Source organism: Heterodontus francisci, chromosome 6, assembly GCF_036365525.1.
Source record: "Heterodontus francisci isolate sHetFra1 chromosome 6, sHetFra1.hap1, whole genome shotgun sequence".
NCBI classification, from domain to species: domain Eukaryota; kingdom Metazoa; phylum Chordata; class Chondrichthyes; order Heterodontiformes; family Heterodontidae; genus Heterodontus; species Heterodontus francisci.
Genome location: NC_090376.1, coordinates 115,412,427 through 115,431,615, shown reverse-complemented (window position 1 = coordinate 115,431,615; position 19,189 = coordinate 115,412,427). Strand labels below are relative to the sequence as shown.

Sequence of the window (19,189 nt, the reverse complement as noted above, 5' to 3'; positions counted from 1 at the left end):
TTGTAGGTGCAACAAAATAACTAAACCAAAAACAGCTAAATCGTGGTGCATGAACTAACATTATATTACTTTGTTGCGCAGTCATTAGTTCAGAAATACAGTGTAGCAGTTACCTGATTTCAATTGGGCTGAGCATTATTCTGCTGTATGACATACAACTAACCATACAAATTCCCAGTAGAAATAACTTATATTGCATTATTGAATCTCTCAGAAGCAAGCTCAAGTTAACAGGTCGGTTACTCAGAGGGCTGTGAACCTTTGCAACTCTTTTCATTTCATGCATCCAGTGTTAGCATCAAGCATGCCCATATCAGGTTTTGTGCAGTCAGGTATAGAGTACAGCTCCATTTACTTTGTCCTACCAATGTGGCAAAATCCCAACTTGGGCTGATAAGTGGCAAGTAACATTCGCACCACACAAGTGCCAGGCAGTGACCATCTCCAATAAGAGAGAACTTAATCATCTCCCCTTGACATTCAGTGGCATTACGATTGCTGAATCCCCCACTATTTAATATCCTGAGGATTGCCATTGACCAGAAACTGAACTGGACAAAGCATATAATTACCGTGGCTACAAGTCAGAGGCTAGGAATCCTGCAGCAAGTAACTCACCTCCTGACTCCCCAAAGACTGTCCACCATCTACAAGGCGCAAGTCAGGAGTGTGATGCAATACTCTCCACTTGCTTGGATGGGTGCAGCTCCAACAACACTCAAGAAGCTCGACATTATCCAGGACAAATCAGCCCACTTGATTGGCACCCCATCCACAAACATTCACTCCCTCCGTCACCGCGCACAGTTGCAGCAGTGCGTACCATCTAAAAGATACACTGCAACAACGCAGCAAGGCTCCTTCGACAGCACCTTCCAAACCCACGACCTCTACCACCTAGAAGTTCAAGGACAGCAGATGCATGGGAACACCCCCACCTGCAAGTTCCCTTCCAAGCCACATACTATCCTGACTTGGAACTATATCACTGTTCCTTCCACTGTCGCTGGGTCAAAATCCTGGAACTCCCTTCATAACTGCACTGTGGGTGTACCTAACTCACATGGACTGCAGTGGTTCTAGAAGGCAGCTCACCACCACCTTCTCAAGGGCAATTAGGGATGAGCAATAAATGCTGTCCTAGCCAGCGATGCGCATATCCCATGAACAAATGAAAAAAAGGACTGAGACATTATTTTCCATTCCTCACACTACCCAAATTATGGCCTCTCTCAGTGGCATTGTCAATTAATGTTGGATGAAGGAATTTTTGTGCTATAGTCCATCGAACAACAGATCGAGCCCGAGACTGACTGATCTCATTTTGTCTAGCATGGGCTGGATTGTAAGCCAGGTCCAATAACTCTGCAGCTACCAATTTGCTCAACCGCAACCTCAGCTCCATCTTTGATGCCCTCGTCCCCATTAATCTCTTTCTCATTCTGTTTTTTCCCCTGGTATGGCCCTCCTCTCTGCTCCCTTATGACCAAAGGATGCAGATTTGAATGGATATGGCAGATAACTAGTTTAGCCATTCACTCTTAGATATGGCTGGACCATATAAAGCACTATCAGGTCCTGCTCTTGTCTCCTAAAACTGCTCACTATTCCAGGATGATCCTGGAATGCAAAGATAAATCCCGGCTCCTATTTTCTATTGCAAGCCATCCTCTTAAACCCCTCTTCCCTGTCGCCTCCACCCTCACCTCCAACAACAAGCGTCAGAAGCTCTTGGATTTCTTTGTCACAATGGTTAAGAACATCTGACCAGCCGCCTCTACCAATCCCTCCCTTCCACAAGCCCACCTGACCAAACTTGCTCTAAGGCTCCCCCCCAACCTAGCCCTGAACTTGTTTATTTCTTCAGCTTCTCTTCTATCTCCCCTCATGCACTCTCCCAGCTCATCTTATCTGTGATACCCACCTCCTGCTCTCTCTACTCTATTTCCACCAAACTGCTTCCCATCCAACATCCCTTTCTGGTCCCCATGTTAACTGGCATTGTCAACAGTTCTCTCCCCTCAGGTTCAGTTCCTCTCTCCCTCAAACTTTCCATCACCACCCCCTCCTCAAAAAAAAATGTGACCCCTCCATCATTGCAAACTACCGCCCACGCCCCCCCCACCTCTCTTTTCTTTCCATAGTCCTTGAACGTGTTGTTGCCGTCTACGTTTGTGCCATCTTTCCCAGAACTCCATGTTTGAATCCCTCCAATCAGGTTTCTGCCCCTGCCACAGTACAGAAACAGCTCTAATCGAAGTCACAAATAACATCCTATGTGACTGTGACAAAGGCAAAACGTCCCTCCAGTTAATCACATCATCCTCGTCCAACATCTCTCCACTGTTGACCAGCTGGGTGGGACTGCAATCACCTGGTTCCATTCTTATCTATTTAATTATAGCCAGAGAATCGCCATTAATGGCTTCTCTTTCTATTCCTGCAAAGTTACCTCTGGTGTCCCCCAAGGATTTATACTTGTCCTCCTCCTATTACTCATCTAGGTGTTGCCCCTCAGTGACATGATCCAAAAACATGACATCAGTTTCCACAGGTATGCTAATAGCACCCAGCTTTATCTCTCCACCACCTCTCTTGACCTCCTCCACTGTCTCTAAATTGTCAGACTGCTTGTCTGACATTCAGTACTGGATGAGCAGAACTTTCATACAATTAAATATTGAGAACACTGAAACCAAGTGTATTTGTTCCCTGCCACAAACACCACTCCCTTGCCACTGACTCCATTCCTCTCCCAAGCAAGCATCTGTTGCTGAACCAGAGGGCTGAATTTTTGCGTGGGGAGAGGAAATGGAAGTCAGGAATGTTTCCGGGTCCCAACACCACCCCAGGAGACAACTGATTTGCTGCACAATTTTCATGGGGGTGATCCCCTTAACTGATATGGAGATGGATTCAGCTGGGCACAGACGCATGTCCTCAGGAGGCTTTACCTTGAACAACAGCAGGAGATGTTCTCCCGCATGTCAGAGTTCCCTGAGGCTGAGCAGGGTGTTGGGCAGAGGATGGAGGAGTCCATTCACCTCATATGCACCACAATGACTCAGGGCTAAGAGCACATGAGCTCCTCCATAGACAGAGTGGCTAACCTCATGGAAAGCCAAAGGCTGCATCAGTCGGAGTGCATGCAGGAACTGTGCACTGACATCCACAGGATGCATGACACACTGTGTAGTCAGAGGCGCTGGTGGTGGAGAGATCTTTGGAGAGGATGCCAGCTGCGCCCTAGCTGGTGTCCTCTGCCAGGCATCCAGAGTGCCTGGCAAGGGCTGAGGATGTCATAGAGGAGAAGGAAAGTGCCACCTTTCATGGGGTGCCCTCATCGTCCTCAGCCTTCTTGGTCAGGAAAAGAGGTAAGAGGTGGTGAAAGAGATAAGGGGATCCTCCATGGTGAGGACAGCCTCTGAGAGACATGCTTCCTTCATTGCCGATAAGTGGTTAGATGTTCCTGGCTGCATCTTCCATGGATGTGTGAGTACAGGTATCTCAGAATCCCTCCCATGCCATGTCCCTCAACCTGGGTGAGAGGGACTCAGGTGAAATGCTCCTGAATCAGATGATCCCTGACATTCATGGTATTCTGTTGAGCCCTTTGCGCCCCAAGTCATGCCCAATCGCCTCTTTGTGCAGTAGGGGCATTTCCCTGTTCAGCATCATCTCTTTCCACCTCCACTTTCTCCTACTCTTTCACCTCCTGCTCCTGCTCTTCCCCAATGAGCTATCTCCTTCCAGGGCCTGACCATCCTTAAGGTCCACCACCTCTCTGGGGGCCATGTTATGGAGGATGCAGCTGACCACCACAATGACTGAGACCCTTGCAGGAAGGTATTGGAGGGCGCCACCTGTCTGGTCCGGGCACCAGAAGCGCAGCTTCAGAAGCTCGACTGCATGCTCAATGGTTGTCCTTGTGATTGCATTGCTTCTGCAAAGGGGTGAACAGCCATATCTTCAAGCAATATCCCTTGTAACCCAGGATCCATCCACAGACTTTCGGGGTTGGAGTGAAAGTCTGAAGCAACTTGGACTGCTGGAGAATGAAAGACTCATGGCATCTGGCAGCAAAGCCAGAGCACACATAGAGGAAGCTCTTGTGGTTGCAGGCCAAATGAATGTTGAGGAAGTGGAAGCCCTTCCTGTTTATGAGTCTGATTGGGTGGTCGCTGGGTGCCTTGATGGCATGAACCCAATGAGGGCGATGAAACCCACTTCCCTCTGTGCCGGTGAGGCCACGTCAGTCGTGAAAGGTATGTGCTGTCCATGTCTGGCAAAAAAGGGCATCAGTGACCTGCGGGATGCAGTGGTGTGTAGCCATTTGCGAGATGCCACTAAGGTCTACAGATGATCCTTAGAAGGAGCCAAAAGCGAAAATGTTCAAGGCCTCTGTGACTTTGACAACTACTGCCAAAGTGTGGCGACCAGTGGTGCAAGGTCATCTGCCTAGACAGTCACAGTCTCCTGCAGCACTGGGTCTCAGTCATTTCCAGATAGCTCCATGTAGATCCTGTGTTGAGGGTATGGCCTCCATTGCTTTCCTGGCCCTCTTTCCTCTACCATGCCCTCCTACTGCTCGGGATTTGGCCCTTCCTGTCAAGGGTGTTGCCTCTCATTGACACTGGGCTCAAAATCTGCGAGTCATGCCACCAATGCCAGCTGCAGCCTTCCGTTTGGACAGGTGGCCCTTCTATTGTGATCGGCAGCCTTGCCCCCTGCTCTCGTGCCCCCAGGATGTCAGGCGACTGACGACCCCATTCAATGCCCGAGCGCTGACTGCCCACTTTCCCCACCACCTGCACAGCACCAAGGGCATCTCTTTCCCAAAGGCTGAGTCCCCCTTTGCACCACTATGGGTCCGGGGTGATTCCCTGGGGTGGCCATGACTGGTTCTCCCTTCTGCACCCACCTCCCTTCAGCTGGTCAGCCCCAGACAGTGCATGCAACCCATGCTCTCCTGTAAAAATTCCAGCCTCACCCTTTAACGAGCTCCTAATGAGCTCTTTAACAATTTTAATTGGCCTTAATCGGGAAGTGGACAGGATGGCTGTCCCACCCTCCCCCGCCTGGCGAACATTGCTGGCACCGGGAAAGGCACTCCAAAACTAACACACCAGCCAGCACCAGTAATTTTGGGCTCCGCCTGCCTCCATTCCCAACCTTGACGGGGCCCAAAAATTCAGCCCAGACTGTTTGTAACCTTGATGTCATGTTAGACCCGGCACAGTGGCGCAGTGGTTAGCACCGCAGCCTCACAGCTCCAGCGACCCGGGTTCAATTCTGGGTACCGCCTGTGTGGAGTTTGCAAGTTCTCCCTGTGTCTGCGTGGGTTTCCTCCGGGTGCTCCGGTTTCCTCCCACATGCCAAAGACTTGCAGGTTGATAGGTTAATTGGCCATTATAAATTGCCCCTAGTGTAGGTAGGTGGTAGGGAAATATAGGGACAGGTGGGGATGTGGTAGGAATATGGAATTAGTGTAGGGTTAGTATAAATGGGTGGTTGATGGTCGGCACAGACTCGGTGGGCCAAAGGGCCTGTTTCAGTGCTGTATCTCTAAACTAAACCCAGAGATGAGCTTTCAACCACATTTCCGCATCATCATTAGGACCACTTATTTCCACCTTTGTAACATTGCCTGATTTCGCCGTTGCCTCAGCTCTTCTGCTCTCATCGGTGCCCTTGTTCCCTCCAGACTTGAATTTGAATTCAGCTCCCAAAGGGCAAGAGACAACAGGATAAATTTTATGATGTAACTCCTCTGGCGCAGAGTTTCACCCAGAGAGAGCCCATCTTGGGAATTTGGGTGTAGAGGTCAGTGCTCCCAATTCAGGTTGTCTACCAATATCCATTATAAGCCCACTGACTCCCACAGCTACCTCGACTACACTTCTTCACACCCTATCTCCTGTAAGGACTCCATTCCATTCTCCCAGTTTCTCCGTCTCCGACGCATCTGCTCTGATGATGCTACCTTCCATGACGGTGCTTCTGATATGACCTCCTTTTTCCTCAACCGAGGATTTCCCCCCACTGTGGTTGACAGGGCCCTCAACCGTGTCCGACTCATTCCCCGCACCTCTACCCTCACCCCTTCCCTTCCCTCCCAGAACCGTGACAGGGTTCCCCTTGTCCTCACTTTTCATCCCACCAGCCTCCATATCCAAAGGATCATCCTCCGCCATTTTCGTCACCTCCAGCGTGATGCCACTACCAGTCGCATCTTCCCCTCCCTTCCCCTGTCAGCATTCCGAAGGGATCGTTCCCTCCGCGACACCCTTGTCCACTCCTCCATTACCCCCACCACCTCGTCCCCGTCCCAGGGCACCTTCCCTTGCAATCGCAGGAGGTGTAATACCTGCCCATTTACCTCCTCTCTCCTCACTATCCCAGGCCCCAAACACTCCTTTCAGGTGAAGCAGCGATTTACTTGTACTTCTTTCAATGTAGTATACTGTATTCGCTGCTCACAGTGTGGTCTCCTCTACATTGGGGAGACCAAGCGCAGACTGGGTGACCGCTTTGCGGAACATCTCCGCTCAGTCCGCAAGCAGGACCCTGAGCTTCCGGTTGCTTGCCATTTCAACACTCCCCCCTGCTCTCATGCTCACATCTCTGTCCTGGGATTGCTGCAGTGTTCCAGTGAACATCAACGCAAGCTCGAGGAACAGCATCTCATCTACCGATTAGGCACACTACAGCCTGCCGGACTGAACATTGAGTTCAATAATTTCAGAGCATGACAGCCCCCCACTTTACTTTCATTTTTAGTCATTTTCAGTTATTTTTTCTTCCTTTTTTTTTGCATTCCTTTTTACATTTTTTACAATCTTTTTTTGCATTTATTTCATTTCATCTTAGTTTGTTCAGTTTGCTTACCCACTGTTTTTTTCAGGTTGTTTTTCTTCAGGTTTGCACTTGCTGATGTTCTATATTCAGTATATTCACACCTAATCTGTACTAATGCTTTGTCTTTCAACACACCATTAACATATTGTTTGCCTTTGCTCCGTGACCTTTTGGTCAGCTATGTGGCCTGGTCCAATCTGCACCTTCTCCTTTGTTATCTCTTGCCCAACCCCCACCTCACTTGTTTACAATCTGTGACTTTTCTAATATTTGTCAGTTCCGAAGAAGGGTCACTGACCCGAAACGTTAACTCTGCTTCTCTTTCCACAGATGCTGCCAGACCTGCTGAGTGAATCCAGCATTTCTTGTTTTTGTTTCAGGATCTCCATGATTTACTGGTTAATCATTTTAGTGGATGAAGAATCGTGCAGTACAGGAATCGGTTGCATTGATCTTCATGTGACTGTGAAGCTCAGTGCCTGAAGCGCTTTATGCCGGCGCACAAGCTTATTGTCGCATCTCGGCAAAAAAACAGAAATGTTCTTACTTTGTCCAGATGTATTTAGTAGCAGGTGGGTTAGCATCTGCATCACAAACCAGGTGTAAGCCGCCTTCTTCAGTCTTCTGAGCTTTAACAATAAGTGATGACATATCTGAAAAAAAAACATTTTTAATAAACAAATACTTTAAACATTGAAAGCAATAAGCAATTCAAACATATACAGAAGAAGGAAGACGGCCATTCCACATAGAATTTAGAACACAGAAACAAGCTTTCTGCCCCAACAAGGCTATGCTAAAGTTTATCCTCCACATGACGAGAAGTCCTAATCCTGTGTTCTCACAATCCTTTATTCCACCTTTTCTTTAAAGAAGGAAAAGAAAACTGGGCAGAGTGTAAAATAAGCTGTCAATTCGCTCCCACCCAGGATTAATTTCACCACCTCTGTGTCTGGGTAAGATTGGATCTGTAGATACAGGGGACAAGTGTAGACAGGGATTATCAAATACTCAATGAAATATGAAAGCTCCTGTTAATTAGGGCAGCTGAAGTGTTATTCTTGGTATGTATGTGGTCAGGGTTGACTAATGGAATTTGTAATTTATAATTGTCAATGTTAAGAATGTTGAAGAGGCATTTTACAAAATGTAATCTTATTGGACATTTCATCAGTGAATTTGTGTTCATCATGGGGGTGGGTCTAATCACAGTGGTTTGCTGGGGGTAAGGAGCAGAGCCCAGGAATTGGGGGTCCTAGGGCTGAACTGGTGCTGCACATTATGGGTGGGCTGCTATCTCTTCGTGCTGAATACAGGAAACACAGCAACACTGGGACTTGCATATATTTGCAGCAGACAAAAAAATTAAAGAACAAATGTGGTCTTTCAGACACAAGAGATGAAATAGCAAGAGAGCAAACAAATGCAGACAATTTGAAAATGAATGTAGTTCCCAATATTGCAGCAGTGGCAGAGTTACTCAACAGGTCACAGGAATGTATCAATAAACTGACCACTGCATTTGCTACAGTAATTTGCAAGGTGTGAAGCAATTTCAGATGGCCTGTGGATGAGCAGTGTTACACAGACGCAAGTTCTTTCTTTTACAAACGATGCATTTACAACATTGTTACAATTAATACATGAAGGGAATTATTGGGCAGTGTTCTTTCATTCTTGGACTTGATGATAAATTCTATTGGCATAAAAGGGACGAGACCTCTCTCTTTGCCTATTGCAAGGGTCCCACATTACTGGAGGTGAACAGAGAGGGGTTTATTCTTCATCTTGGTACTGTTGTTAAACAAATTGAAGGTGATTCTGACCTTGGGTGATAGTGTAAATTGGACAACATTCATAAAGACATCTCTCCTGATTTTTACTTCTCTAAAAATCAATGAAAAACTAAGGGCTAGAATTTGGTCTGCCCCAGTTTTAGAGCGCAGGGGTCGAGATTCATGACCTGCCTGTACCTGTTGAAATCCAAGTGTGCAGGATGCAATTTTCTACCCAGCTTGTTTGACTGAATAGTAGCATTGGGCCGAGGGGCTCCGGCGCTGCTCCTTTGCACTCCATCCTGCCTGTGGCCTCTGCACCCAGCAGGGGAACCTGACAGAGTAGTTTGCAGATCACATGGTACAGCCAACCAGCTCTTCTTAAAAGCAGGCTGGATCATTAACAAAGCTGCAGAAAAGCATTGTTGTAAAGTAAATTATTACAAAGTGAACACCAGGGCAAACCAGAGGGTTCTAGAGTGACGGATACAGCAATGGAGGCACTGGTTGTGCAGATGGGCAGGAATAGAGAGGCCAGGGGGACCAGGAGGCCCTCAAGAATCATCCACAGAGAGCAGTGAGATCCGAAGACTTGGAAGCAGTGCCACAAGAAGTCTAGTGACCTCATGGGGTTGGTGAAGGTCAGTGAATGCATCTTCACAGGACATCTACCCAACACAGCAGCAGCCTCTCATACTGCTCAATGCACCACAACTCACCCAGCAGGACTCCCTGGCATGCAGGACTCACGCCTAACATTCAGATACTCCATCGCACCCTCACAACTTACCAATGCTGCCAGCCTCACACCCAACTCTTGCTGCCTCCACATTACTCCAGCTATTCAGCTTTGATAGGCACATCACCCAAACATAATGCTACATAATCACTAACATTCTTTCCTTTCTCTTGCAGTACAAGGCGGCACACAATAGAAGGGAACAATGCAGAACAGGCAGGGGACAAGAACATCTGCATCTCCTGAACCGCATGTAGGAAATGGTTGTCTGCACCATGGGCCCATGGCATGCAAAGTCAGTGACTACATTGAGGATGTTGGAATGTTCCAGCATTATGCCCCTTCTCAATTGCAGAAATCATCTACCTACTATCTGGCACGATGAGAAAGCTGCTGGTGGAGTGACCAAACACCTCTTGCTTCTCACCCGGCACCCATTCTGTCATACCAACCTTCCCCTTCTGAGTTCCTGCTTTCAGGCACCCAAGAACTTCCATCTGCCCAACCACAGGAGCCCCAGTAAGAGAGCAACAGCACAGCATTGATGAAGAGGCCCTGTCACTTGACCTTACTCACAGCCACCAGCTCACATATGGTCACTGCACGTACATTGGAAGCTAGTATGGAGTTGGGATCGTACAAGGTGAGTCATCCAGGCTGATCTACAACCAGGCCAGCGGTAAAGAATGACGTATGCCAGCTCACTGGAGGGCAAGCTGGCAGACAAGTGCTACTGTAAAGGACTCAAATGAGGACCTCCATACAGGAGCGTGCTGAATGAGCATGCTCACCGAGATGTTTGCATTGCGAGGTGCCTTGGCTGGCCAGCCAGACAGCCTCCTGTCACTGGCAATACTCTCTGACAAATCAAGGAACTCACCATAACACCTCCAAACACAGTCAAGAGGACTTGCACAGACTTTGCAAATGAATAAGGTTTTAAAAATTACTTTACCAAAAATAAGGCGCCTGACTCCTGAAATAATGCTAGTGCAAGGCCTATCTGCAGCTTCACACTTGTATCTGCTTGAGTGAACAATAAATTAATTGCCTGCAAATTTGGTGCACAAATTTGGGATCCTGGCATCACATCAACAGTTGAGCTGTGTGACATCAGGATATCGTTGAATCAGCATCTTCCAGTGCACATGGACATGTCTGTATACGCCTTTATACGCAAAGGACACGCGGGACTCACAGAAAGCGGCTGGTGACACAAATAAAAGCAGCAGCGCTAAGCAAACTGAATTTGCAACCCAAATATGAGCATTATCCAGATTTATTATTAACTAGGTGAAGGGTTGATTTTCAGACTGGAAGGAAGTTTAGAGGTGTCCCCAGGGTTGGTATTAAGGTCAATGCTGTTTCTGATATATATATATATATACATATAAATAAATGATCTGGGCTTGGGTATAAGGGCATAATTTCGAAGTGTGCAGATGTCACAAAGCTTGAAAATGTAGTAAACAGTGATAGAGGCAGACTTCAGGAGGACATAGCCAGGTGAAATGGACTGACATATGGCAGATGAAATTTAATGCAGAGAAGTGTAAAGTGATGCATTTTGGAAGGAAAAATGAGGAGCAGCAATACAAACTAGTGAAATTATAAAGAGGGTGCAGGAACAAACCTAGGGGTCTAAATACGCAAATCTGTGAAGGCGATAAGGTTGTTAATGAAACATATAGGACTAGAAATTCCCCTCTGTATCACACAAGGCCTCGCACCACTTTTGTGGGGTGACTTGCACTGCCAGCCACATCCTGCGCAGCCCTTATAGCATTCCATGAGAAAGACACACATGGGGCATCCACAGCAAGCACTGGAAGGCCTTGAATCGACATTATCCTGACATCACACAGCCCAACTGGCTGATAGAACGCCAGCATCCTGAATGATTTAAATAAAAACAAGAAATGCTGGAACTACTCAGCAGGTTTGGCAGCATCTGTGGAGCGAGAAGCAGAGCTAACATTTCAGGGCAGTGACCTTTCATCAGAACTGGCAAAGGTTAGAAATGTAATAGGTTTTAAGCAAATAAAGTGGGGGCAGGGCAAAAGATAACAGAAGGGAAGGTGTTGGCTCGGACAAGGTCACGTAGAATAACTGACCAGAAGGTCATGGAGCAAAGGCAAACCATAAATTAATAATGTGCTGAAAGTCAAAATGTTAGTGCAGAGAGGGTGTTAATTGACAGAAAAATTGGCCCAAAGCAAAAACATGGGAAAAAAAAGTGGGCAGGCACATGGTAAAAAAAAGTGATGAAACCAAGTAAAATAAAATAAACAAAGAAAAAAGAAAAAAGAACTAAAAATAAAAAGGGGGGCCAGTCATGCTCTGAAATTATTGAACTCAATGTTCAGTCTGGCAGGCTGTAGTGTGCCTAATCGGTAAATGAGATGCTGTTCATCGAGCTTGCGTTGATATTCACTGGAACACTGCAGCAAGCCCAGGACAGATATGTGGGCATGAGAGCCCACATGTTGAAATGGCAAGCAACCGGAAGCTTGGGGTCATGCTTTCAGACTGAGCGGAGGTGTTCCGCAAAGCTAACCTCCTTAGCCACCTGTTCCCACTCCCCTCTGAGGGTGGTCCTTGAGGGCCTGCTGTATTCCTGTGGAACCATGTGTCGCTCCTCCTGCTCATCTCCACCCCGCTAATGCCTCCAGCACTGCATCCTTCAACCTGCAACCCTCTCTCTGCCCTAGTGTTCACTTTGCCAACATTTAAAATCCACCGATATTATTCAGTCCAAATTCCCTTTAAGAGGGACAGCGTACATTTAAGCAATGACATACTGCAGTCCCCCAGTGTGGGGCAGATAGACAGCCAGGCCTACAGAATGGGAACACAAACAGGTGGCATGACGGCACTGTTGTGGATCTATAGTGAAGGAGCCTGGCAGTCTGGCAGTTAGAGGTGAGGCAAGTTCAGGGCAATGGATGGTGGGGCGTCAGTGGGGTGGTGGTGCAGAGGGGTGCCAGGGTTTTATAATCTCTTCAAGGGATACCCAAGCACTCCTGCCCCTCTTAGCTCACAAGGAAATTGGAAAAACAAATTTTAAACTTACCTGATGGGCATCATCTAACTCAAGATCCAGCTCCCTGAGGACTTGGCCTGACAGGGTACCTGACATTGCCACCCCGCCCTGCCACTGAAGCTGCTGGCTAATACAGCAGAACAAGTTCTGATGACATTATTGTACCTGACCTGCATATTTAAAACAGGATCCTGCTCCTTCCTATGGGTGTCCTGCTTGCCTGTTCAAAAATGAAGGTTAATATGGGGTAAATGGCAGGAAGGAAGCATGATTGATGACAGTAAGTAGCTCCTGTTAATTTGGTTGCCCCCTCACCTAGTTTCTGCCAGGTGGGGGCATTTAAAATGGGGCCATAATCGATTCTATTTCAGTCCTTGTGTCTCATTATATTTACTAAAAACATGAACAAATATAATGAAAATCTGAACATAATTGCGATTACAGTAAATATTCAGCTTATAAGGAAATCGTTTAGAAGCGTTCAGAGTTGGATGTTCCACAACACAGAAAATATTCTGCCCATGCAGCGATCTGTTTGGACACAAATGAAATTGGCTGGAGACAGTCACAGTCCCATTCGCAGCAGAAGGTGCAATAGTCTGATTGGCATGTAAAGTGAAAGGTGTTTCCCAAGTGATGTCGGCAGCTGGTTTCGCATTTGCTGCCGTACAGGTGACAAGGATGTGTTCGCTGCAGTCAGCCAGAGAGGGAACTGGATACGTTTGTACCGTAACAGTTGGAGGAACTAAAGTGAGAAAACAAAACATAGCATTGTTTAGAACATATAGCAGTTTTTTTGTTTTCAAATGTTGAGTTAATATTGTAAAGCACTGCATTTTGCTCTGTATTAGGTTTCAAGATAGTGGCCCTGAAATTTTGCAGTGGATCTCCTGCTGTGGTTGCAAAGTTCAAACCACAAAGAAATGGTTGAAATGGCTGAAAATGGAAGGAGAATCTCTGTTGAATTTCAAGACCAAAAAAAAGACATCAGAGATGGGAAAATTTCATTCAGCCATCGAAGCTTGCAGAGACCCATGTATAGCACTGGCTAATAGGATCTTCAACTTCTTTCAAATAAAATCTACACACAAGTGTGCATGTATTAGAGTGTTTAAATAGCAAACAGTATTTTTAGTACAAGTCAGAACAGCAGTTTGCCTTTCAACACCACCAACAGAACTCTCTTTATATACTGGAATTTCCCCTCTCCTTCTCCATGGGTGAAAGGAACCACAACTCCTGTTTCCTGTAACCTAGCCCCTCAGGATAGTTACAAGCTCATTCTGTTGGTGCCATAAACTCCGTCATCAGAGTATCCAACAGTATCGTAAACAACATCTAAAGGTTTATGTTTCTATTGTCCTTTAAAAAAGCATAAGAACCAGCAGAGCACACCAAAACAAACACAGGGAAACATCTGACAGTGATTTCATAACAGGATAGAGGAGGGAGCAACAGGACCTGAGGAATTTGAGCTAAGTATAATCCAATCCATCAACAGTTAAGCATGTAAACAATAATTATTCAGAGTAATTAATTACCAATTAATTTGAAATCAGGCTAAAATCCATCTATTGAATATAACATAGACTCAAGTTGTGCTATGAGTTCTAGTAATAAATTGCGGCTAACTAATAATAAAGATTAGAAACGGCAGCACAGTCAGTGTTGGAACTGCAGTGTGTGGAAGTTTATCGACAGCGAGACTCTGCCAGACTGCTACATCTGCAGGAAGTGTCTCTGCCTCGAGTCACTCAAGCTCAGAGTCAGTGAGCAGGAGTACAAGAGAGAAGATACTCTAATATGTTAAGGAGACACACAAATTTCTGGATAGTTTTCTCCAGAGTACAGTCACACCTCAGAGGAAAGCACAGATGCAGTAAGGGGAGAGTGTGACTGTCAGTCAGCAGGATAGGGGGAACCTCGGGGAGGTCCCACAAACACTGGTCCTATCCCACAGGTACAATATACTTGCTACCTACGAGGATAAGGAGAAATGCTATGGGAAGAACTGCCACAATGCTGTCCAGGGCATCGTGGAGCAGAAGGCACCAAAAGGCGTAGGGACAGAATAGAAACATGGCAGGTATAGAGGCTTTAATAATTAGACGGATGGATAGCAACCTCTGCAGTCACAAACAAGAGTACCAAAGGGTATGTTTTCAACATGATGCGGGGGTAAGGGCTGGAAAGGAAATTGAAAAGAGATTGGGAAGATTGAGTTTTTCGGGTCCATGTTGGGACCAATGATAGAGGAAAGAACAAGATGAAGGTACTGATGATGGAGTATCAAGAGCTGGGTACTAAATTAAAAGACAGGGTTAATAATCTCAGGATCATTTCCAGAGCCACATGCAAATTGGCACAGGAACACACAGATTAGGAAAGTAAACACATGGGGTTAAAGGTTTAATGTAAGAATGAGGGGTTCCATTTCATGTACTGGGATCCATTGCTGGGACAGGCTGCAGCTGGGATCAAGGTCCTAGCTGATGGGATAAACAGGGTCGTAAAAAAGATTTTAAACCAATAAACTGGGGTGGGCCCAGGCAGAGGTAAAAGTGAAAATAGACTAAAGATAAGAAAAAGTGATGAAAATGTCATGCTCGGCCCCGACCTGCCAAGAATGAGGCACATCAATTTTGTCATGAACATTGATTTTTAACTGTTGTTGGAACGAGGTAATGATTTGTAATGATTTCCAGCCGTGGCTGGAAATTTTTTTTACATACTTAGACATCGAAGGTGAGGAAGTGCATTCCAGAGCCTGCTAAGGAGGATACAATCCACAAGGGCCAAGACTGGTTAGACCAGCTGGTCACATGACTAACTGGCTGTTCCAGGGTTTTCTTTTGAACTGGCCACAGAGAGTTTGAACTCAGAAAGACTGTTTGCTCCTGGACTGAAGATTTCTCCTGTCTGCTCCCATCTCTTTCTCACAAGCCTCTGAATCCACTGAACCCCAAGAGAGAAAAGTCTCCTACAGCGAAAAAGGTTTAAGAAAATTACTGGGCCCCAATGCAAAGCAAGATCTACCTACAATCAAGGACTCTACAGTGAGCTCAAAGAACCGCTAACAACAACTCTTCAGGTATTGCCTCAAACCTTTCCACTTTACTTTTCTTCTGCTCTTTTCTATCTCTATTTGCACGTGTGTATCACGTATGCATGCTAGTGTGGGCACGTCAACCGAATTAGAGTTTAAGTTCAAGTTTAATAAATTTCAACTTTTCTTCTTTAAACCTAAGAAAACCTGTTTGTGTTGGTTTCTTTGCCTTATAATTGGAAAGCGGTGAACAAGGATTCACCTAGGGGGAGCTAAAAACACGGTGTGTTTAAAATTAAACCCTGTTATGGTAAGACCAGATGAAGGCTGAAAGGGACCCCTAGACACCTTTCTCACCGGGTCATAACAAAAGCAAAGTCCAGATCAACAACAATGTTAAAGGGAAATAAATATTTCAGGTTCAGGGAAAAATATGAATAAAATATTAAAATAACTGATAAAAATACAGTAGAGGTGATGGAAAACAAGGGCTCAAATATTACCCTTGGTGGAGGGCAGCCATCCACCGACCAAAAAGTTGGTGATGATCCCGCCTCCGTCTGGGAATCTATAACGCATTTTGCAGTTCCCAGGCCCTCAACTGGTCTGAGGCGGGACTTCCACCTCATTGAGGCAGGAAGTCCCGCCTAATGGAGCTGCTGGCCAATCATCGGGCCGGCAGCTCTCTGTCCCAGTAGAGCCACCAGCAGCAGTGGCCACTGCTGGGACTGCAACCCAGCTGAAGATGGAAGATGTCGGCGAGCCCTGGAGAACGGGTAAGTTTTTGGGGTCTTGCTGGGGGCTCGCTTAAGGACCTCAATTGGTGGCAAGGCAAGAAAGCCGTCCATGGGCCTTCCTGCCATGAACTTAATTGGGGTGGAGGCAGGAAGATGGCAGCGTCCTACCCTGCCACCACCCCGCCCGATTAAATGTTCTCCCTACCTCAAACTCACCGCGGCAGAGAGCATAAAATTCCCCCTGCTTTAGAGAGAATTGAGGAATAAAAAAGCATGCAACATTTTAGTGGAAGTTGTCTAGAGAAGTAGCAGAATGCTTAAACAAAGAGATCAGAGAAGCTTGTTGCAAAAACAATGATAACAACTTTAATTTTAAAAGACTGGGAGAAGCAGAACAGCTCTCTTCCCAAAGGCAATGAATTTCTTAAGTGTATTCAAGTCAGTTTTCTTAAACAATATATTCTTGAACCAGGAAGTGAATAAGCCATCTTAGAATTAGTAATAAATCTGAATAAGTCAGTAATCTGAAGGTAAGGGTTTTAAAAGGGATTGCTCTAGAGACAATGGATACATTAGATTTGATCTTCCAGAACTCCTTGGATTTTAGTACAGTTTCCAAGGATTGGAAAGTGGCAAATAAAACCCTGCTATTTAAGAAGGGAGGAAGAGAGAAAATGGGGAACTATCGACTAGTTAGCCTGTAGTAGTAGACAAAATACTAGAATCTATCATTATGGACGTGATAGCAGGACACCCAGAAAATCATCTTATAATTGAGAAAATTAACATGGATTTATGAATTTGGAAATCGTGTTTGACAAATCTGTTAAGGGTTTTTTGAGGATGTAACTAGTAGGATGGATAAGGGGGAACCAGTGGATGTAATGCGTTCAGATTTTCAATAAGCATTCGATAAGATGTCACACGAGGTTATTACACAAAATTGGGACAAATGAGATTGCGGATTATATATTAGCATGGATTGAGGATTGGTTATTGAACAGAAAACAAAGAGTAGGAATAAACATTTTCAGGTTGGCAGTTGGGTGCTGAAAGGATCATGACTTGGGCCCCAACTATTTACAATCTATATTACATGAGGGAACTGAGTGTAATGGATCCAAGTTTGCTGATGATACAAAGTTAGCTGAGAAAGTAAGTTGTGAGGAGGAAGCAAAGAGGCTGCAGAGGGCTACAGTTTGGGTGAGTGGGCAAGAACATGGCAGATGAAATTCAATGTGTCAAAGTTTGGTTGGAAAAATAAAAGAGCAGAATATTTTTTGCTAGGTGAGACTGGGAAATGTTTGCATTCAGAAGGTTCACTAGGCTGGTTCCTGGCATGAGGGGATTGTCCTATGGTGAGACAATGAGTAGACTAGCTCTATATTCCCTGGAGTTTAGAAGAATGAGAGGTGATCTAATTGAAACATATAAAATTCCTAAGGAGATTGACAGGGTAGATGCTGAGAAAATGTTTCCTCTGGCTGGAGAATCGAGAACATGGGGTCATAGTTTCAGAATAAGGAGTCGGGCATTTAGGACTGAGATGAGGAAAAATTTCTTCACCTAAAGGATAGTGAATCTTTGGAATTCTCTACCTCAGAGAACTGTGATTGCTCAATCATCGCATACATTCAAGACAAAGGTCGCTACATTTTCGGTACAAAGGGAATTAAGGGATATAGGGAATAGTGCGAGAAGGTGGAGTTGAAATAGAAGATCAGCCATGATCTTATTGAATGGAGGAGCAGGCTTGAAGGGCCAAATGGCCTATTCCAGCTTGTTTTTTTATATTCTTATATTCTCACAGCTAGATGACAGTAGAGATCTCACAGACTCGGGGAGAGATAAAGAAAAGCAATGGGAGACTAAGAAAGAAGTAAGAGCTGCAAAAATGGATTGGGAAAAAAGACTTGCGTGTGATATCATGGACAGCGCTAAAGAATTTTACAAGCATATTAAGAGCTAAGAGCCCCTTAAAGACATATGCAGGTGATACTTTAATTGAAAACCAAGAAATGGCAGACTTTCTAAACACACACACTGTTGTTGAGCAGAGAGATCTTGGGGTGCAAGTACATAGTTCCCTGAAAGTGGCAACACAGGTAGACAGCGTGGTGAAGAAGGCGTATGGCATGCTTGTCTTCATCGGCCGAGGCACTGAGTACAAGAGTTGGGACGTCATGTTACAGTTGTACATAAAGTTAGTTAGGCCGCATTTGGAGTACTGTGTGCAGTTCTGGTCACCGCACTACAGGAAAGATGTGATTAAGCTACAGAGGGTGCAGAAAAGATTCACAAGGATGTTGCCTGGTTTGGAGGGCTTGAGTTATAAAGAGAGATTGGATAGGCTGGGTGTGTTTTCCCTGGAGTGGAGGATGCTGAGAGGGGACATGATAGAGGTATATAAAATGATGAGAGGCATAGATAGGGTAGATAGCCAGAGTCTGTTTCCCACGGTAAGGGTGACTAAAACTAGAAGGCATAGATTTAAGGTGAGAGGGAGGAGGTTTAAAGGAGATCAAAGGGGTAAATCTTTCACACAAAGAATAGTGGGTATCTGGAATGAGCTGCCAGAGGAGGTGGTGGAGGCAGGAACAGTAGCAACATTTAAGAGGCATCTGATCAGGTACCTGAATGAGCAAGGCATAGAGGGATATGGAATTAATACAGACAGGTGGGATTAGCATAGATAGGCATAATGGTCGGCATGGACGCAGTGGGCCGAAGGGCCTGTTTCTATGCTGTACGACTCTATGACAATGGGCTGGATTTTCTTTTCCTGCCACCGGGAGTGGCGACGGGCAAAAAAATGGTGGCCCCATGCTGCTGCGGTCTTGCTTGTGGCAGCCCATGCTAATAACCCAGTCGGGCTGCCACCCACTATCACGTGGATGGGGCGGACTCTCCGATGCCAGCAATGCGTCAGCTGCCTGTGCGCAGGCGCTGGTGCCATTTTTAAAGGGCAGCCGGCTAATTTACATTTTTAAA

The 19,189-nt window shown here is 45.8% G+C and overlaps 1 protein-coding gene across 8 annotated transcripts in view; it reads right to left on the bottom strand.

Annotated features, from left to right (window-relative positions):
• The window catches only part of LOC137371482 (nectin-1-like), a 250,457-nt gene that overhangs the window by 137,453 nt on the left and 93,815 nt on the right, over window positions 1-19,189 (bottom strand). For all 8 annotated transcript variants that reach the window (XR_010975229.1, XR_010975231.1, XR_010975230.1 and 5 more), the window contains 2 exons: window positions 12,858-13,160; window positions 7,406-7,511 (listed from right to left, as the gene is read on the bottom strand). Coding sequence is in view for 5 of the 8 variants with exons in the window: in XM_068034145.1 (XP_067890246.1) it covers window positions 7,406-7,511; window positions 12,858-13,160 (409 nt within the window). In the remaining 3 variants the exon portion in view is untranslated. The remainder of the gene's footprint in view (window positions 1-7,405; window positions 7,512-12,857; window positions 13,161-19,189) is intronic.